Source organism: Triplophysa rosa, linkage group LG1, assembly GCF_024868665.1.
Source record: "Triplophysa rosa linkage group LG1, Trosa_1v2, whole genome shotgun sequence".
Classification (NCBI taxonomy): Eukaryota; Metazoa; Chordata; class Actinopteri; order Cypriniformes; family Nemacheilidae; genus Triplophysa; species Triplophysa rosa.
Window position 1 is genome coordinate 15,651,102 of NC_079890.1, and position 17,772 is coordinate 15,668,873.

Sequence of the window (17,772 nt, forward strand, 5' to 3'; positions counted from 1 at the left end):
TTGTGGTGTCTGCTGAAAAATGTTTTATTGATATTCTTTACAATAAATTAATAAACATGTACATAAAAGCATTTAACAAAAATAGTTTAAAGATCTGTTCAGTGTTTTAGAATGTAACAAACTCTGTTCAGATTATATTTGAGCTGGCATCCTGAGTTCACCTGGAATCTTAATTTATAAAGTTTATTGCATGTTTGACTGACTGCCACGATGATTTAACAAATGCTACAATCCATAGTTGCCATTGCTTAGGTTCCTGGAATGAATGCTTTTTGATTTATGCCTGTTTATTTTGTATTGCAAAAGTAGATGAAAACAATGCAGGTAGTAGACTTTCAGATTCAATACAGCCATTCTCAGCCTACAAATGTTTCCAGCACATCTGATAAACTCGTTATCTTTATTCCTCACATTGCTTTCTCCTAAATGATCATGTGATTATAAAACAAGAGCACCCTGGTCTACAAGCCAAAGGCATAGCAGCAGTTTTTTAAAGTGGAAGTGTGTAAAATCGCCTTCCCTCTAAAACCCATTTAAGGCATGTGGCAATTTAACAAAACTGACCAAAAACATTTCAAACACTGTTAAAGAACTGTCACAGTTTTGATAAAATAAACCACAAATTAAACTAAAATCAAGATGTCTTTCAAAGAAAGTTTATAAATAAACTGAACAAATTGACAGTAAAACCTATATTCTAAACAAAACCACGTTAGATTAAAAACAGGAAAAATATATTACATAGATACCCAGTGAGCAAGAAATCACATACAAACCATTGCGTCTTGCCCGTGTCTGCATTCTTCATTCTTCTCACAGCAATACAGATGATCAATACAGTTTTCAGTGCTCTGATACCAGTGTGAACCAGAACCTCTCCGTGGGACCTTATTTTCATGCCATGTGGTAATAATGCCACAATCCCAACACTACCGTGCACTGTTACCTCAACGGAGGCCTTTAATGATATAGGAAAAATAGAGGAATCCAATGCAGTGAGTGTGTCTGTGTGTTTAACAGATCTTTGTCCCTCATGTCCAAATCTTGGTTTCTTCTTCCCCAACTCATTCAAGTTCCCCAAGTCATTCAAGTCTGTGGGTGGGGTGTGCAAGTGTTCTCATAAATAGTGTTTTATTCACTCCATGTCCATTTCAGTGAGCACACAAAAGCAGGTGAACTGGGTGAAACGAGTAATGGCACCTGTGTGAAGGAAAAAGGTTTAAATTAAGGCAATTTTGCCTTTGAGTCAGTCAGAAGTATCGATGCTATAAGCTGTGGCACTTACGCAGTAGTTTAGTGATGATGGGTGGGCGCTTGGATTCTGGAAGATAGATACCCAGGAAGTAAACAGGCACTCCTGAGAGAGCGATGGCAATTCCAATAAGTGAGTTTACTGTGTCGGAATAAAGAGGAACAGCCACCAGAAACACAACGCACATGCAGAAGATGATGGGATACAGCAGACTCAACTGCTCAAAAAAGATGAAAGAGGAAAAAAATGGATTATTGAAAGCAACAAACAAGACTGAGCTGATCTTAAATGTTTTTTATAATGTATACTCTCATTTTTAAGAACAGTTCCGTCTTATATTCTAGTAACTGTTTTAAAAGGTGTAAATGTGCTAGTGACATACCATAAACTTTGGCATATTAATATTAAAATGTAAACATGGCTCAGCACCTTCAGTGGTCTGTGTCTGTCCGGCTCCTTCCAGCGAAGGTAGATCTGACCGGCAATGGATAACCCAACAAAAAACCAGTAACTGAAGCTGTAATAGTTTATCAGCTGGAAAACATCCTCCACAGAAAGGTAGATTAGAGCCATGGCACACTGCAAAGACAAAACCTAAGTTAGCTGGTCCACTAGATGGAGACAAAAATTCCAAAATATCCCATGCAATTCTGTTGTGATTCAGTATGCAAACCATAAGACCATTTCACGAAAACAAACATTATGCAACAGGGCAATACCATGCAAATGTTTACCTTAAAGATGAAAAAATCAAGCTTATACCAAAGGTTTTCACCATACTGATAGGTCAGATGTCAATATTTGGTGGTTTAAAAACCCATGCAAGGTCTAAGTTTTTAAAGAATTCTTAACAGCATGCTTGTTCATAGTCAGGTAAGCGAAATGTCACATTCATAACGATCCATATTCCTTATAAATGGGAGTGAAAGTAAAAATTAAATGAACTACAGTATTTAATGGTCTATTAAGAGGCATCCCTTCTCCATTTGTTGGGTGTTATTCCTTCTGGTGTGTGCATTTTAATTCATAAAAATCCTACAAAGCATGCTGCCTCGCAAAAACGTGCATTTTTGCCGTCACACCATAGGACAAATTTACATATTAGTCTGCCAAGTACCCATAGACTGATATTTTTCTGTTGTCTGGACTCTATCGTCATGGTTCAATATATTGGTAACAAATACATTCTCTAAGAATTAAGATTTCAAGTTTTGACTCAAAATGTCACATCCATAGTGCTGGAATTGCAATAAATCCAACAACATAATACTTTGCAAGTTGCTTTGTCATGAAACTAAACAAAAACAGGTCAATAGGTCAACGAAAATGAGAGAATGTTGAGATGCATTAGGGAGTCATCTGTATGATTAAATGGGTGGATGCTAACATGTACTTACATTAAATAGCAGAGCAGGAACTGGTGTGAATCTCTCCATGTGAATCATAGACAACGCATCAGGGAGATGACCTTCTCGAGCTCCCACAAAGAATAACCTGCAACACAGATAAAAAAGGCAAATTAAAAACATAACTATACAAAAAAGCTTCAGACTACTCATTATACTATTTACTAATTAATAATGTCTCACAGCTGATGTTCCAATTCATTTCTCAGTGTTGCTAAGGTCCAAGTTTTGTGCAGGCCAGTCAAGTATATATCCCTTTCTAAAGCATAAAACTTGCACAACACAATAAACAAATGCCACAATATAATTTGAATAATCTGCATTACATGTATTTTTCTCACATTTCCAAAACCCCTTAACATTCCTTATATATTATTCCACACATGGAATAGTAATGGGCTCCCCCCCTTGTGGAGTCATTACCAGAAAGCAGCTCCAGATGGTTTGAGCAATTGAGTTGCTCCCTATAAAAACCACAGGAGCTGAACAAAGCTTTATTCCTTCTTTAAGAGGTTAACACCAGTCATTTGGAATAAACTTGAGGAACAAAGCAGATGTCTTAATGCAATAACAATCCATAAAGCTCCAGAAATTGTAGGACATTTTCAGAATGGATTACAGCAACACAAACAGTTAAACGACCAAAACTAACATTTTGCTGTTTCTTCACGATGGTGTGTTAAAAATTGCTCAAGCGTCAAGACTGACCTGGATGCAGCAATGATGGAAGCGTTTAGACCTCCATAGCAGGACAAAGCAACCGCAATGGGGATGGTCCAGCTCATCACTCCCAGGGTGTGGTCTGCAAACGTCTAAAGTCAACAACAGGAAACATAAACTGTTAATACCACAAACGATTGCATAAGAGATTATTTCAGAGGTACACTAGTGTAACATTATGAACCCACCACAGCGACAGCATCGCTGGCAAGGATGGCACTTATATCAAGCACTGCATAGTAGGCGACGTTTGTCAGGATGTAGATGATGGTAACAATCGGCATGGAGATTGCAATGGAGAGAGGAAGGTTCCTGGTACACACATGGATAGAATTAGTCATTTTATATCGTTGTTTATAGTTTACAAACACTCCGAATTTGTGTTGGCCTCAAAAGGGTACCTTTCGGGGTCCTTAATCTCTTCTGTGACAAAGTTAAGAGTGTCCCAGCCTGAATATGAGAAAAGTGCAGAATACAGTGCCAAAGCAATCGCTCCTGGGTCTTTAGACGAGCCTTGGAAAGAATCCTCAAAGTTCATGGTGTAACCTACGTGAGAAACATCATAAAAATACTAAACTGTTAAGCAGCCCTTTTTATCCAACTGCAGTATTAATTAATCATGCCGATTTACATATTTGGTTAGAAAATATGGCATGGATTTCCATATATGAACATTTGAGACAAAACAAGCCTAACGTTTGAAAAATACAAGGCATGCATGATAGTGTAGACTCTTTTACCTTGGCACAGTTTCACTATCCCGGTGATGATAATGACGATGAGGGCCAGCACTTTGGCATAAGTGAACACATCCTGCACTCTGGTACCCCACTTGACATAAGCGGAATTAATAAAGGTCAGAAGGCCTGAAATATCACAAATAGGTAGCGCGTTAACACAAAATTAAACAAATGAAACATTTCTGAAAGATGAACAGGTAAATGAATGTACAATGATTGACAGCAGCACAACAGTGGGCGTGTTATTTACGAAAATACCACAGTGGTTACTCCCTTAGGATAGGACAGCAGTTAATCTAAATGGAAGGGATTAGTGAAAGTTTCATGTAGTCATGCCAACAGTAATGTTTCTGTCATTTAGAGTGGCATGTCTAATGGAGTAGAGAATGAGGATACTGAAGGTATCCAAGTGAAACAGGTACTAGAGGCCCCACAGAACCAGAAAAACAAGCTTCCTGAAGGCAGCCTCAAGACATTTTTAAAGTTAAACTAGAAGGTGTATCTGCAATTTATCAGGGTGAGAAAGCAGAGAAAGAGAACAGTAAAGGATGAAGGGCAATATGTGAATTTAAACATTTTTTCAGATGTTTAAAAACAGTTAAAGCACACAAACAGCATGATTTTTAAAACGGATATAGTGTCAAAATATATGAGAAAAAATATATAATTCTAATATCTTGAAATTTAAGTGAGAACTTTGTAGTGAGAAGTACAAAGTGAGAACTAGGGTGGGGTGCGTGGTGCTCAGTTGCTTAATTTGATTGCGTTTTATGCAATGCATAAATGTAAAAAAGAATGTAATGTGTTATGTCAAACATTTGATTTTAATATTAAATGTGATCTGTACATTCTCAAACAGGATTTGTAAAATTCACATAAATAGGAAAACAGTTTTAAACATTCCATCATTTAAAAGGTACCATTACCCCATCCATGCGTTGACCATCATGAAGCTAACTTACATATACAAGCAGCAGCGATGAGGCGAGAGGCAGAATATGGGGGCTCGCACGTGGGGAAAAGCGGCTGAACCAAGTAGTTTGCAAAAGTGATGGCGATGACAGCCTGACTCGTCGGTTCGATAATAAGCAGCGATGTCCAAAGCCGTATGAAAGCTATGAAGCCTCCGAACGACTCTAGGATATAAGCATAGCTGGCACCTGATTTGGTGATGGTTGTGCCCAGCTCAGCATAACAGAGAGCCCCCACCACTGAGAAAATGCCCCCGATGGCCCAGATGACTAGGGACAGTCCTTAGGAGGCACTGTAAAAAAGAACGCCCTTTGGAGACACAAAGATGCCTGAACCAATCATGTTGCCCACGATAAGGCTGACACCATTCAGCAGCGAGATTTCTTTTTTGAGCTGCATGCTCTCTTTGGGCTGTGAGGGGGCTTCAGGACCCTCGGGCTGGCCGTTCAGTGTTTTGGATTCGGGGTTGTTTTCCATTGTGTCCACAGGTCTGCGTGTTGGTGCTCAGAGAGAGAAACGGCCGTTGCCGGCCTTGTCCAACCTGACTGTGAACAGAAAACAAAGTTATCTACTTTTATTTATGACATTCAGCCAAAGACATTAGGAGTTGTGGACTGAACAGGTGTATTCTCGTCACTGCATAATGTATACCAAATATATTTAATTAAAGTCACATGCAACCTCCAATGTCTAGTGATGGTGTGAAGTCAGCATCCATGGGTAAGCAGCATGATAAGTATGTAACATACGTGTAAAATGTCTAACTGATGAAATGTTAGTGTGAAGATTGCATCACTATGACTGTAACAAAAGAGTCCAGAATCTCAACACCCTTCTTTGTAAATCTTTTTCAATTCTAAGATAAAAATTGAACACTATACACAATAAAGTGTAATTAGAGACTTTAATAGTCAGGTTTCTCTCATTTAGAAATCACAGTTTCAGTCTGGTATTTGCCGTTTGTTGACCCTTTATAAATGATTAAACTCATTGTGTTCTACAGCTGACACCTCTCTTTACTGTGGAGAGCTGATAATACATTCCTTTACATTAATCGACTTGCACCAAACACCAATTCTTGCGAACTGACCATTACACTAAATAATATATTTTCTCCAAATTCTCCACAAAGAGCTTACTTTCCCCAAGACTTGTTTCCCATCCTAAAAACATTTGCCCTATTGACACATAAGTTTACAGCTGTAAAGGACAGTCCACTGCAGTTCCCCTGGAAACCCAATGACATCATTTTTGTTTTGACTGAGCAGTTACCTTGTTGTGGGAACTTGTCTTGTTTATATCAAATATCAAAGCGATAGGTGCTCATTCAGAAGAAAATAAGTGCATAATAAAACAGGCTTCATCTTCGCATCGAAACATATAAAAACGTTTTGATGTTTGTTAGCCAGCCATGCATGTGTTTAAATGCATGTTAGGTTTAAGGACTGGTAACGTTATAACCAAGTCAATTATTTTCCTCAAAACAAAGCCGTTTCTTTAATACAACTGGTACACATTTTTGTCTAGAGGAAAAATGACATACTGCGTCTAGCACGGCGTATGCGCATATCAAGTTAAATAAAAATTGACAGGTTGTCGTTTCATCTTTTTTCGATTTTTAAGAAACGCGAAAGTAGCTATTAGGAAACGTAAAAGCAAAGGAAGTGCAATGGAAAACAATTTCAATATTCACATTTATGAAACAAATTTGGCATCCCCAGCTCAAAACAAGTTAATATTTGGCAACCCGCTTTGATGCCGACTGAACATCAGTCGCTTATCGCGTCAAACTAAAGAATTCAAAATCGTGTTCGATACAAAATACTGCTCATTATTACGTGGTTTTGACTGACAGAAAAAGAAATCAACCAACTAAAGTATCTGAAACCAGATAAGAGGTATTACGACACTTCAACAAATCAGCTGTTCGTCAAAACAACCCATCATGTTGCTTTTTAAACGCGCATTGATGTCCTTTGTACAATCGCTTTAATTTTTAAGCGAATGACTGATTAATGCAGTTATTCGGAAAGCTGGTAGTATAAATGACTGTAATAAAAGTTGATCCACGTAGCATTGTGTAATCGATGGGATGACAAGCGACATCCTGTTTTTCCAAGAGCAGCAGTAGGTCTGATCATAATAAGATAAGATCTTAATAAGATCTGATCACTGCGTCCTGACGCGCTGTTATTCTCCAAACTTATTTTATTTTTAACATATTCAAAGACCATTCACTCCGTTGAATTTTAAGAAATAACCGGGTTAACAGTATTAAAAGACAATAAATCTCGCTCATCTAAGGAAACTAGACCAGTCTATCTTCTTTAAGCGTCATGTTAAAATCAGAAATTGTGCTTACCTTACCTGCCTTCTTCCACCGTTTATCCCCTTTGTCCAAGTGATAAGGTTAGCAGACAGGACAGCATCTTTAACAACAGCAGAAACCCTAAAACACGAAGGGCAAGCAGCCAAGAAAGTCACGTGATGCCGGTAAAATTGATGTCACGTGCGGTTTCTGCAAATCAAACAAACCGACCCCTGATATTAGCACACTCCATCTGGGAGACCTCTAAGTCTATTTGCCATCTGCAATACATAGTTTGCTCATCTGCCATACGTCTCGGAGACGTCTGCTGTCAGATGTCATATAGACATCTAAGACATCTGTAACATGTTTATGATTTAGAATGGATGTAAAACTGCTCTTTCTAAGATGTTTAGCAGATGTTTTTACACAGCAGATGTTTTCCAGATCTCCAGCTCTTTAGCAGACGTCTTACAGACGTACGTGTGCTAGCTGGGACCCGGTCTGGTCTGGCTGTATGTCCGATCAAGTATGGCATTAGTACCAGCCACCTTCAAGACAAGATGACGACCTGTTTTAAGCTAATGTGTTTTTTTCTGTATTAGGCTATGTGTTAAGTGGTTTCTGATTAAATCTGATTTACACATAATATGCTGATATAGGAATTAGCATTAAAATGGGTAATAATGATGAAGCCAAATGTTATACACAATGTGTTAACTATACAGTAAATAAAATAGGTAAAAATTAAATGAATAATAAAATAAATCATAATAACAAAACTAATAATAAAAAATAAGAATAACAATTTTGGTCTTTAGTTGTTCACGATTGCCTAATTGTGTAAACAAAAAATGTCATGTCTCCCATTACAGAGTAAGGCCCTTACAGCAAAGACCTTATCAGTGTATCGATGTGTAAACCAGTGTATAGATCATCCATGTAATTATAATGAGTATGTTAGGAGGTATGTGACATGGTATTGTCCTCCTTACCTATGTAATAATAACTGTTTTCCAAGAACTGGGTCTTACATAAGAACCTAAGTCAAATTCTGAAGTTGTAGTGGGACACTGTTAAGCGGTGGTAGGGCTTAAAACAAGTCATATATTATATATCTTAAAAAGGAAAACACCATTCATTTTGTCTAGATGAATGTTTCATTTAAATTCTTTAAACATGGTTTAAACAGGTTACGTTAAGTACATATAGAAGCAACCAATATTCCATTAAATGCAAGTAAAAAAGGTCTTGTTGCAAGATACTCTACAATCAGAAACTACTGAGTCAGTTGTGCAGCATGCACAATTTTAACATCACAAACACATGCAACCTTGTATCAGAGATGCAGAGTACACAAAGGAAAAAAAGTGAAATATTTGATCATCCAAAAAGCTGTTCTCTATCTTATCATCTATAATGGGCCCAAACAACTACAACTGTGTTAACAGTATCTGTGTGAATTTTTACTGTAAACACTGATGTGAGAAGTATGCATGAAGTATGCCTCCATGAATTAAAATAAAGGGTAATTGTCTTCTTATTTCTTTACTTTCCAGATTTAAACACAAAAGAATGTGATCAAAACAGTGCCTGCCCCTTTAACGGACCTTCCAGTTCAAAGTCATAGAATTAATCCCTTCAGTATGTGAACTGGAAAACAATGAATAAAATCTTTAGTACCTTTAATAACGACTGTTAAATTGATGAGATTTTATTAGATTGAAACTGCATGGCAGCGTACCGTTTCAGAGGGTCCAACCTAACCTTATCTCTGCTCCAAAGCAGACCAAACAAGATAAAGGCTTCACATATTATAATGGTATGTAACATTATAATATACTACATTACAGCAAGCTATCCAGCCTGCCACTTATAGGCTTCCTGAGTATTTTTGGTAGATACTAGACCTAAAGTTGTGGCCACCAAAATAGCAACATTTTCTCCTAGGCAGGAACAGATATCAAGTAAACAGCGTGTTCGTGCATTTAAGGTCAGGGCAGCTGTGATGATCTCGTATGTTTCACGGGTCACAGCCTGCCTGGCCCGCAACACATCTAACAGGTTGTTGAGTCGGCCTTCGGTCATGAAACGAACAATGGCCTCCCTTCTCTCCTGCAAAAGCTGGCAACAGCTCCTTCCCAATGACATTTGACATGTAACTGGAGAAAGAGGAAGGATTAGAGTTCATGATGTAATTGTGAGTTGACTTCATCTTTTAAAAGTTGCTTTTAATTTAAACATAATGGTGCAATTAAAGTGACAGTTCACCCAAAAATGCAAATTCTGTCATCATTTATTCACCCTCTTGTCATTTTAAACATGCATGACTTGCTTTCTTCCGCAGAACACATATGAAGATAGTTTGAAGAAAATTGGTAACCGAACAGCACCGGCACCCATTCAGTTCTATTGGCCAAACTAATGCATGCGAATGGGTTCGGTTAAAAACATTCTTCAAAATATCTTCTTTTGTATTCTGCAGAAGAAAGAAACTCATACAGGTTTTAAATGACAAAAGGGTGAGTAAATGATGACAGAATTTTCATCATCACTTTAATGACTATTTAAAACTACTCAAAACAAATCAATCAATCAATCAATCAATCAATCAGGATTCATTCTGTATACACTTATTAAAGGGGATAGTTCACCCAAAAATATTTTTTTGTCATCATTCATTTACCAAAACCTGTATAAACTCTTTCTTCTGTGGAACACAAAAGAAGATATTTTGAGAAATGTCTGTTTTGTGTCAGTTGAAATCAGTGGGGGCCAATGTTGTTGCATCCTAACATTCTTCAAAATATCTTTTGTGTTTGGCATAAGAAAGAAAGTCATACAGATTTGAAATAACACAAGTGCGAGTTCATAATAAAAGATTTTACATTTTGGGTAAACTAAGACAAAATAAAATACAAGTATTTTTTTATAATCTAATAAAACTCATACATTACCCTAAACTTTACATTTCGGTTTGAAGAAATAAACAATAAAAATACTGTTGAATAGTATTTTTTTTTACTGTCGAATAGTACAATGTTTTTACTGTAGAATAGTAAAATGTTTTAAAATTAGCAAGGAAAATCAGCTCTTTTATGGCTGCAAAACCTTCAACCATTCAAAATGCTAGAATTCTGCTGGATGAGACAAAACTACTGGGTGCCAGAACATTTAAATGAACAAAACAAGGCTAATTCTGAGAAAAACAAAAACCCACAAGGGAGGAAACACACTGAACACAGATAAGGCATGTAGTGTTACGTTCAGGAAGCAAGCAAGCACAGTCCCACAGAAATGCTTACTTCGCACATGTACAGTAAAGCACAACACAAATGATAACTGATACATATTTCTGCATACAATTAGTCGTGTTTAAAAGTATGTTAGAATAGATACACAAAGAGAAGTTATTTAGAGGCCTCCAGAGTAATATAGCTAAAAGCAGACACTTTGTGATGGGTTTAAAGCAGATTTGTTTATATTCTTGGACCAGACTCATAAATCTGCAGTGTGTGGGACAATAATGGAGAGAAATAAAAGGACTAAAAAAACTCATAATACTGTTAGGAAATTCCGGAGGAGGAACTGATTACTCACCTTGGTTGCCAGCATTATTTTGCAGTGTACTCTGATTCAGAGCTGCGGGAGAAACACAATGGGACCTTAAAGACGTGGGACTCTGTCTCTGGGGGCTTCCACAATGTCCAGGAGTCTGCGTGAAACCATGATCTCTGCAGGAGCTACCAGACTGGACAGAGTTATTCTGAGTATCTATGGAGAACAAAAGCAAGGAAAAAAGTAAGACATTTTATACTAGCAAAGTAAGTGTCTGAAAAAATCGAATAATAAGAGATCACTAACCCATACAGCATCTAATCTGAGGATAACCTCTTCTGGTCGTCTGCGCAGAAACCTTTCCCTTTGCTTCTAATTTGGGATTCTTTGATGAACAAGTTTCATTCCTTGGAATCACTTTGGAGGTCCACTTTTTGGTATCTGTGCAGCTACCGCTCTGCTGGTGGTAAAAGCAGTCAATGGTCAGACGCAGGTCTAAGAACTGATATGTTTACACATATTCACAAAGAACAAATGCAAAAACACAGTTTTCTCACTTCTAGGTTGTGTAGCTCAATAGGCAACTCCCAGGATGAATCCAGCGTCTTCTCCTAATGAACAAGACAAACACATACACAAATAAACATTCCCACTCAAACACATAGTTGGTCAATCATCAAATACGTCACAACCATATGAAATATTTAAGCAACAATAATCAACATACAAAACTGCAATTTTAACTATTACTGGGTCAATAAACTGTGGATGAATACCTTCCATGTTTTCAGATGTAGAACAGCATCAGTGAAAGTCTGTGGTTCAAACACTGCCAAAGCTGTCCGTAGAACTACTGCACACTCTGTATAAGCAGAGAGGAGTGAGTGCTGAGCAAACGTTATAACGTAACATCTATAATCTTAATAAGAAATGAATAACTCACCCTGAGCTGATGGCCGTTTTTTAGGGTTATTGTGCAAGCATCTAATGATAAGCTGGGTAAGTACATGATTCTGAGGGGTCATTGGTTCCAGGCGGTCACCCCTCACACCAAGCTCCAACTTCTCCTGAGCAGAAAGCAAGAGGGCCTGAAGCTGATCCATACCTGTTAATCAATTGCAGTGGAAATGGCCCAAAGATGAATAAACAATCCTTATGCAGAATAGAATTACGACATTACAACACAGATTCAGCAACCATCAGGAGTTGACATCATACCTTCACATGGACGCTTTCTGTTCAGTGTTTCCCACAGCAGAATCCCAAAACTGCACAAACAGTGAAGAGAAATATATATACTCATCAGCCGTATGCCACAATCTCTGGTCTGACCCCAGAATGTGTGTATGTTGCTCTACAAACTCACCTGTAAATATCTGCCTCCACAGAAGGAATAGCACCTTTAGGTGACATATAGGCCAGGTCTCTGTAGCATGGCCGACAGCCGCTAGAGGTGTTCATAATCAAATGCATGTCTATCTCTTGGCCCCAGTCACACAACTACAATGACACACACAGGGCAAAAGTAAGAAATGTGATCGTGTTTTTATTTCAAATACATTTTTGGACAAAGCCATGCAGTACCTTGGCACGGTACTGTTGGTCCAGAAGGACATTAGTGGCTTTCAGTGCTCCATGAGGCAGGGGAATGGCATGGAGGTGAGATAACCCTTCAGCAACATCCAAAAGGATCCGAAGACAAAGAGCCGTTGAAAGCTCTGGGAACAGGTCTGTCTATTAAAAGCAAATTTTAATGTTTTAGCTTCTTAAAAGAAACAACGTTTTATGTCAATGGGAAATAACCACAGAAACCAAAACCTGATCCTACTGTTTGTTGTTAGTTACTATTTTAATACTTGACAATTATTGGACAATTCCCAGGGGATTTCCACTCAGTTTATGAGATAAACTCACACTGCATCCTGCTTCAGGTCACAGATTCATCCAGCACATTAAGACAATTGTTTGTTTATTATTAAAACGTTTTGACATGTGTGATGTGCAAGGTTATACTTACCTCGTGCAGTGTTGAATCTAAAGACCCTTCTGTCATCCAGTCCCACACCAGCCCAACTAGAGAGTTAGCCCTGTATACGCCCAGCGGGACTAGTACATGCTCGCAACAAATTCTTACTCTCTGTAACCTGTCAATCCATTTACTGATACCACAGACAGATAGACACATATGCACACACACAAGGCACTTAGGTTTCAATTTCAAAAAGCAATGCATGACTTTGAATAAGTTAGACTCTTTTAAAATGATTTTAATTTAAATGGATAGTTCATCCAAAAACGTGAATTACTCATTAGTTGTTCCAAATCTGTATAAATGTAGTTGCTTGGCTTAACACAGAGAAAGATATGTGGACGAATGCTTGTAACCAAACAGTTCTTGGACCCCATTAACTACCATAGTAGGAAAAAGGACAATGGTACCCATACGGAAATGTAATATATTCACATTTATAAAACGGTCAGTTCTGGTCCTTGATTCTGATTGGCTGAGCGGAGTTCTAAGCCGTTATAAAATACCCCAGTAACCCACTGCTTCTTGGGGATTATTGCTTTAATATGTGAAACACTGCTGAATATATTATTTTAAATATGTTTTATTATATAAAACGTATTTTCAAAATACATATATCCTAAACCTTACAAACTGATGTTAATGTTGCATTTCTAAATAGGTTTATTTATGTTTGAAAATATATTTCATGTCTCAAGTCATCTATCAAATAATAAATTAAGTGATTTTTTTGTAATGTGTGGTTTCTACTAAGAATAACAAACCTCCATATGGTAATCTAAATCTTAAAATAAAAATATTACAATATTAGAACTTTAATTTAGTGAAAATATTTTCATTTGATCAAAACAGCAGCTGGACTGTATTTCTGCACTGCAGTCAAACTAACACCAGCAATTTTAATTGTTGTTTGCCATATATGGGTCTTTCTGCTAATTGGCTATTAAATATTGCCATATATGGGCATATTGATGTGTGACGCTCTGGTGACATCTGATGAGCTTTTCGGGGAAGAACCCAAGTGCAGGCAGCAGTTAAGGGGTTAATCATAAAACGAGATTTATTTAAACAATAAACACAAAACAAAGAATTTTACCCCCCCCAAAACAAAGGGGGGGGTAAAATAAGGACAGGACTAAATAACAAAACAAAAATTAAATACTTCCCACGTGGGGGAAAAACAAAGGAACAAGGTAACAAAATTTACAGTAATCCGGACACCAAACTAAATAACAAAGGGACAAGACAAGGCAATGCAAGACGGCGAACAAGGCAAGGCATACAATACAGGGTACAGGCGGTGTGAACACGCTATATCACAGTACGAACGAGCACAGGACAAGAGCGAAACAAGAACAAAAGAGTCCATATGGGGAAGTCCATAGGAATTGGGGCTGGGTGGGGGAGTCATAGTCCAGGGGGGAACTCGAGAGCGCGGGGTCTGGGGGGACTTGACCGGGGCCGGCTTGGCTGTCGGCCGGGGTGCCGGCAGGACCGGGCAGGGTGCCGAACTGGAGGCAGGGCTGGGTGCAGGCTGGAAGGCTGGCTGAGTCGCCAGCGGGACAGGACTGGGTGTCGGCGGGACAGGACAGGGTGTCAGTGGCTGGGCAGCGCTCTCTAGCAGCTGGGCAGCATTCTCCGACGGCTGGGCAACAGGCTAGGTCACTGGCTGAATCACCGGCGGGGACGCCGGCAAAATCGCCGGCTGGGCAGGGCTGGACGCCTGCGGGTGGGCAGGACTGGACGACTGCGGCAGGGCAGGACTCAGCGACCCCCTCTTCTGCTTTTTCTTAGACCGGCCCACTAGATGTGTGGCCGGGGGCAGAGAAGCGATGGGGGAACCGGCTGGCTCCGTGATGGAGTCGGACGGTGAGTCCCACGACTCCCTCCATCCACGCCTGCCACGGAGGCTAGCTGGTGGTGGAGAGGCTCCAGGGGGTGAGGCGGAAGGTGCTGAGGTCCCCAGGGTGACCGTGCCCAGGGTGCAGTGCTCCGGGATATCCGCCAGAGGAAAGAGGGGCCTGACTTGAGGTGAGGTCCCGGACTCGTCCCGGTTGCACAGGTACCTCACCGTGCCGGTAAAGTCCAGAGGCCTGAGCATTCTCACCTCGCTGGCGGTCAGGGGTTCAATGAGGCCACTGTTGAAGATGAGCTTAAGCTCGTCCTCATTGAACTCTGTTTCCACTGCCGCAGTCAGGAAATCCCGGGCAAAAATCCGCACCTCCAGTTCCTTCTGGCGGATGCCGAATAGAAGGTGGGCCTGCCGGGATCGCAGCTACTCATGGCTGCTAGGTTCAGTGAGGCTCGTTCGTTCTGTCAGGGTATTTCACAAGTGCTTTAGTGCTGAAATCAGTTACATGTGAGGCTGACAATTTACTGAACATATACGTTTACATAAATTATATAATTTTAAAATCTGCACTCTAAAAAATGCTGGGTTATTTTCAACCCAGCATTGGGTTAAAAAGGGACGAACCCAACCACTGGGTTAAATTAACCCATCAAATGGTTTATATTTGACCCTACAATGGGTTAAAATAACCTAGCATTCTGGCTTGAAATAACCCAGCATAGGTTGAAAATAACCTATAATGAGGTTAACCTTTCTCTCGGCAGCTTTGTGAATAGGTTTTAAGAGAAAACGCTTAACTAAAAACTTTTACTGCTATTTAGGAGAACTCCTAGTGCTAAGATAAAATGTTTTGTGAATATGTCCCAGTCTATTATTTGTTGTTGGCTTTATTAATGTTGTTTATGTGAAGTCAATGTGCATTAAATGTTATACACTGTACTTTATTGTTTTTGCATTGCATAATCTGGAAGATGCAACTTTTTAATGTTATCTGAGTGCTTGATTTATTGAGGGAGTGTCAGATTATACAGTAAATGTATGTAAAATGAAATGTTAGGAGTGTTTTTCAATAAAGTCGATATAAATGTGTATATAGCCTAATGTTTCTTTATATGTGAAATATACTAAAGGAGCACTAATTGAATATATGTTTAAAATAGATTTAAATATACCAGGAAACTAATATGTTAACAAATATTAAAGATTCATTTATGGACATTGCAAAATAATATATTTACATATATGTGCATGTAAAACTTATTTACATAAATAGATGTAAATATATCCATTACACATATATTTACACATGTTTAATATATGTGAAAAATATAAGAAAGTGGCCAAAATCGAATATTTAAATATATTTGTAACATATATTTCTACCTATGTAACTTCTGTATGGGTGGTCAAAAGTGCCCCAGAGCTGTTTGCTTTCCTACATTCTTCAAAATATCTTCTTTAGTGTTCAACAGAACAAAACAAAATATAGAGAGTTGTTTTTCCAACTATGGTAGTCAATGGGCTCCAAGAACTGTTTGGTTATAAGCATTCTTCCAAATATCTTTCTCTGTCTTCATCAGAACAAAGACATTTATACAGATTTGGAACGACTCTAAAGTGAATATAAATGAAGGGTGAACTATCCCTTAAAAGCAAGAAATACTCTAAAACACATAGATTTTATTCCACAAAGTATTGCAATTTAATAGAAAATTATGCTTGTACTAAATTGTTATTATCCGTATCTGTAAACGAAACGTGACTATAAGATCTTACCTATCTGTAAGTAACTTGACAGCCACTTGGCGTCCCGTGCTTCTAAAACAGCCACGCAAACACGCGCCCACGCTGGTTCTTATTAAAACTACATCGCGCAAGTCTTTCTCGTCAAAGTCCTGCAGATGGTTGACCTGAGCCATACCTCTGGACCCGGTCGGTGTCTGGATGCTGCAGACTGCTGCACTAGATTCACTGGATGCCGTTACAGAAAATTCAAGGAAGAAGACACTGTCACTTGATAATGACACGCTGCGTGTTTACGTCGTGTCCTATTGGCTGTTGAGTTTGCAGAAATCCCCGTGGGCTATTTGTAGCAGCGTCACGCAATCTTTGAAAAACATATTCAATCCATATTAACCAGGTTGTGCTGAAAAGACTACGAATGATGTAAATACCCGAACTAGCGCCGTAGGGCAAAATCACATGTCTCACAACGAGGGTAAAATTTACTCTTGAGGATAAAATAGAGGTAAATGTAACATAATAAGGGGTAATTTAACTTTTTACTTTTTCACATGTTTTCAAATCTTACTCGTGGGATACCCCTGTATAAACGTGTTTAAAATTATTTATGTAATATAAGTATTCTAAAATGTTTAATCCCCTATTCGTTTAGAACATACTGTGTGTGCTACCATAAAGCAAATGTTTTTGTACTTTTACAATTTATTACATATATGAAACAATTTTTAGTCTTTTAAAATATGGTTATTGATGAAATTAAGCTTTTTCATGTAAAATGCAGGTTTGTGAGAGAGTTAAATTTAGATGTACGATGAGGATTAGGGATAGGCTACAGTCTAAGTTAAGTCATTATGTCTATGCTAAGTCCCCAATGTATAGAAACAATGTTTGTGGGTGTGTACAAGTTTCTATACATTGTGAGGACTGCACAGGTTTGTTTTTTATACATTGAGGGGAATTTCCGTATACGTAATGATGTCTGTACAAACTGTATTTTCTATTGCCTTAACCTCATCCTTCCATTTAACCTATAACCTCTAGCTGGTAGGCTACGCAGATAGTTAAGACTTTTCTTATCATTGTGAGGATATTTGTGTATATCTCTGTGTTTAGTTTTATAGACGTACTCCCTTTAGGTCACCTAGAGGATAGGAATCATGTATTTAAAGTCATTTTCATAAACAAATTGCTC

The 17,772-nt window shown here is 38.4% G+C and overlaps 2 protein-coding genes across 5 annotated transcripts; both read right to left on the reverse strand.

Moving 5' to 3' along the window:
* Positions 1-132: 132 nt before the first annotated feature.
* On the reverse strand, positions 133-16,813 carry si:dkey-181f22.4 (receptor-interacting serine/threonine-protein kinase 2). Of its 4 annotated transcripts, none has more exons than XM_057329628.1 (20): positions 16,614-16,813; positions 12,974-13,115; positions 12,541-12,690; positions 12,323-12,456; positions 12,175-12,224; positions 11,900-12,061; positions 11,733-11,818; positions 11,514-11,567; positions 11,263-11,413; positions 10,999-11,172; positions 7,453-9,560; positions 5,081-5,635; positions 4,119-4,244; positions 3,780-3,924; positions 3,567-3,690; positions 3,367-3,470; positions 2,650-2,746; positions 1,682-1,831; positions 1,286-1,469; positions 133-1,200 (listed from the first exon to the last, which is right to left on the reverse strand). In XM_057329628.1, exons 1-11 carry the CDS (start codon positions 16,754-16,756, stop codon positions 9,256-9,258), a joined length of 1,551 nt encoding a protein of 516 aa, XP_057185611.1. In that variant the 5' UTR covers positions 16,757-16,813; the 3' UTR covers positions 133-1,200; positions 1,286-1,469; positions 1,682-1,831; positions 2,650-2,746; positions 3,367-3,470; positions 3,567-3,690; positions 3,780-3,924; positions 4,119-4,244; positions 5,081-5,635; positions 7,453-9,255. The 4 variants fall into 4 exon arrangements, with proteins under 4 accessions (XP_057185611.1, XP_057185593.1, XP_057185602.1 ...); XM_057329610.1 differs by having other exon boundaries at positions 7,458-9,560; positions 11,263-11,416; XM_057329619.1 differs by having other exon boundaries at positions 5,279-5,635; positions 11,263-11,416.
* On the reverse strand, positions 1,136-5,567 carry slc7a6 (solute carrier family 7 member 6). The gene is made up of 10 exons (XM_057324266.1): positions 5,426-5,567; positions 5,081-5,371; positions 4,119-4,244; positions 3,780-3,924; positions 3,567-3,690; positions 3,367-3,470; positions 2,650-2,746; positions 1,682-1,831; positions 1,286-1,469; positions 1,136-1,200 (listed from the first exon to the last, which is right to left on the reverse strand). Exons 1-10 carry the CDS (start codon positions 5,565-5,567, stop codon positions 1,136-1,138), a joined length of 1,428 nt encoding a protein of 475 aa, XP_057180249.1.
* Positions 16,814-17,772: the final 959 nt, after the last annotated feature.

Bases quoted from the DNA above. Each gene is read 5' to 3' on its own strand.
- slc7a6 (XM_057324266.1), bottom strand. From the start codon at position 5,567: ATGGAAAACAACCCCGAATCCAAAACACTGAACGGCCAGCCCGAGGGT. The intron at 3,691-3,779 runs GTACCCTTTTGA...TGTGTGTACCAG, and splicing joins GAGATTAAGGACCCCGAAAG to GAACCTTCCTCTCTCCATTG. The intron at 1,832-2,649 runs GTAAGTACATGT...TTGTCTTTGCAG, and splicing joins TTCCTGCTCTGCTATTTAAT to TGTGCCATGGCTCTAATCTA.
- si:dkey-181f22.4 (XM_057329610.1), bottom strand. From the start codon at position 16,756: ATGGCTCAGGTCAACCATCTGCAGGACTTTGACGAGAAAGACTTGCGC. The intron at 12,225-12,322 runs GTGAGTTTGTAG...CTGTTTGTGCAG, and splicing joins GTGGAGGCAGATATTTACAG to TTTTGGGATTCTGCTGTGGG. The intron at 9,561-10,998 runs GTGAGTAATCAG...CTCTTTCTCCAG, and splicing joins AAATAATGCTGGCAACCAAG to TTACATGTCAAATGTCATTG.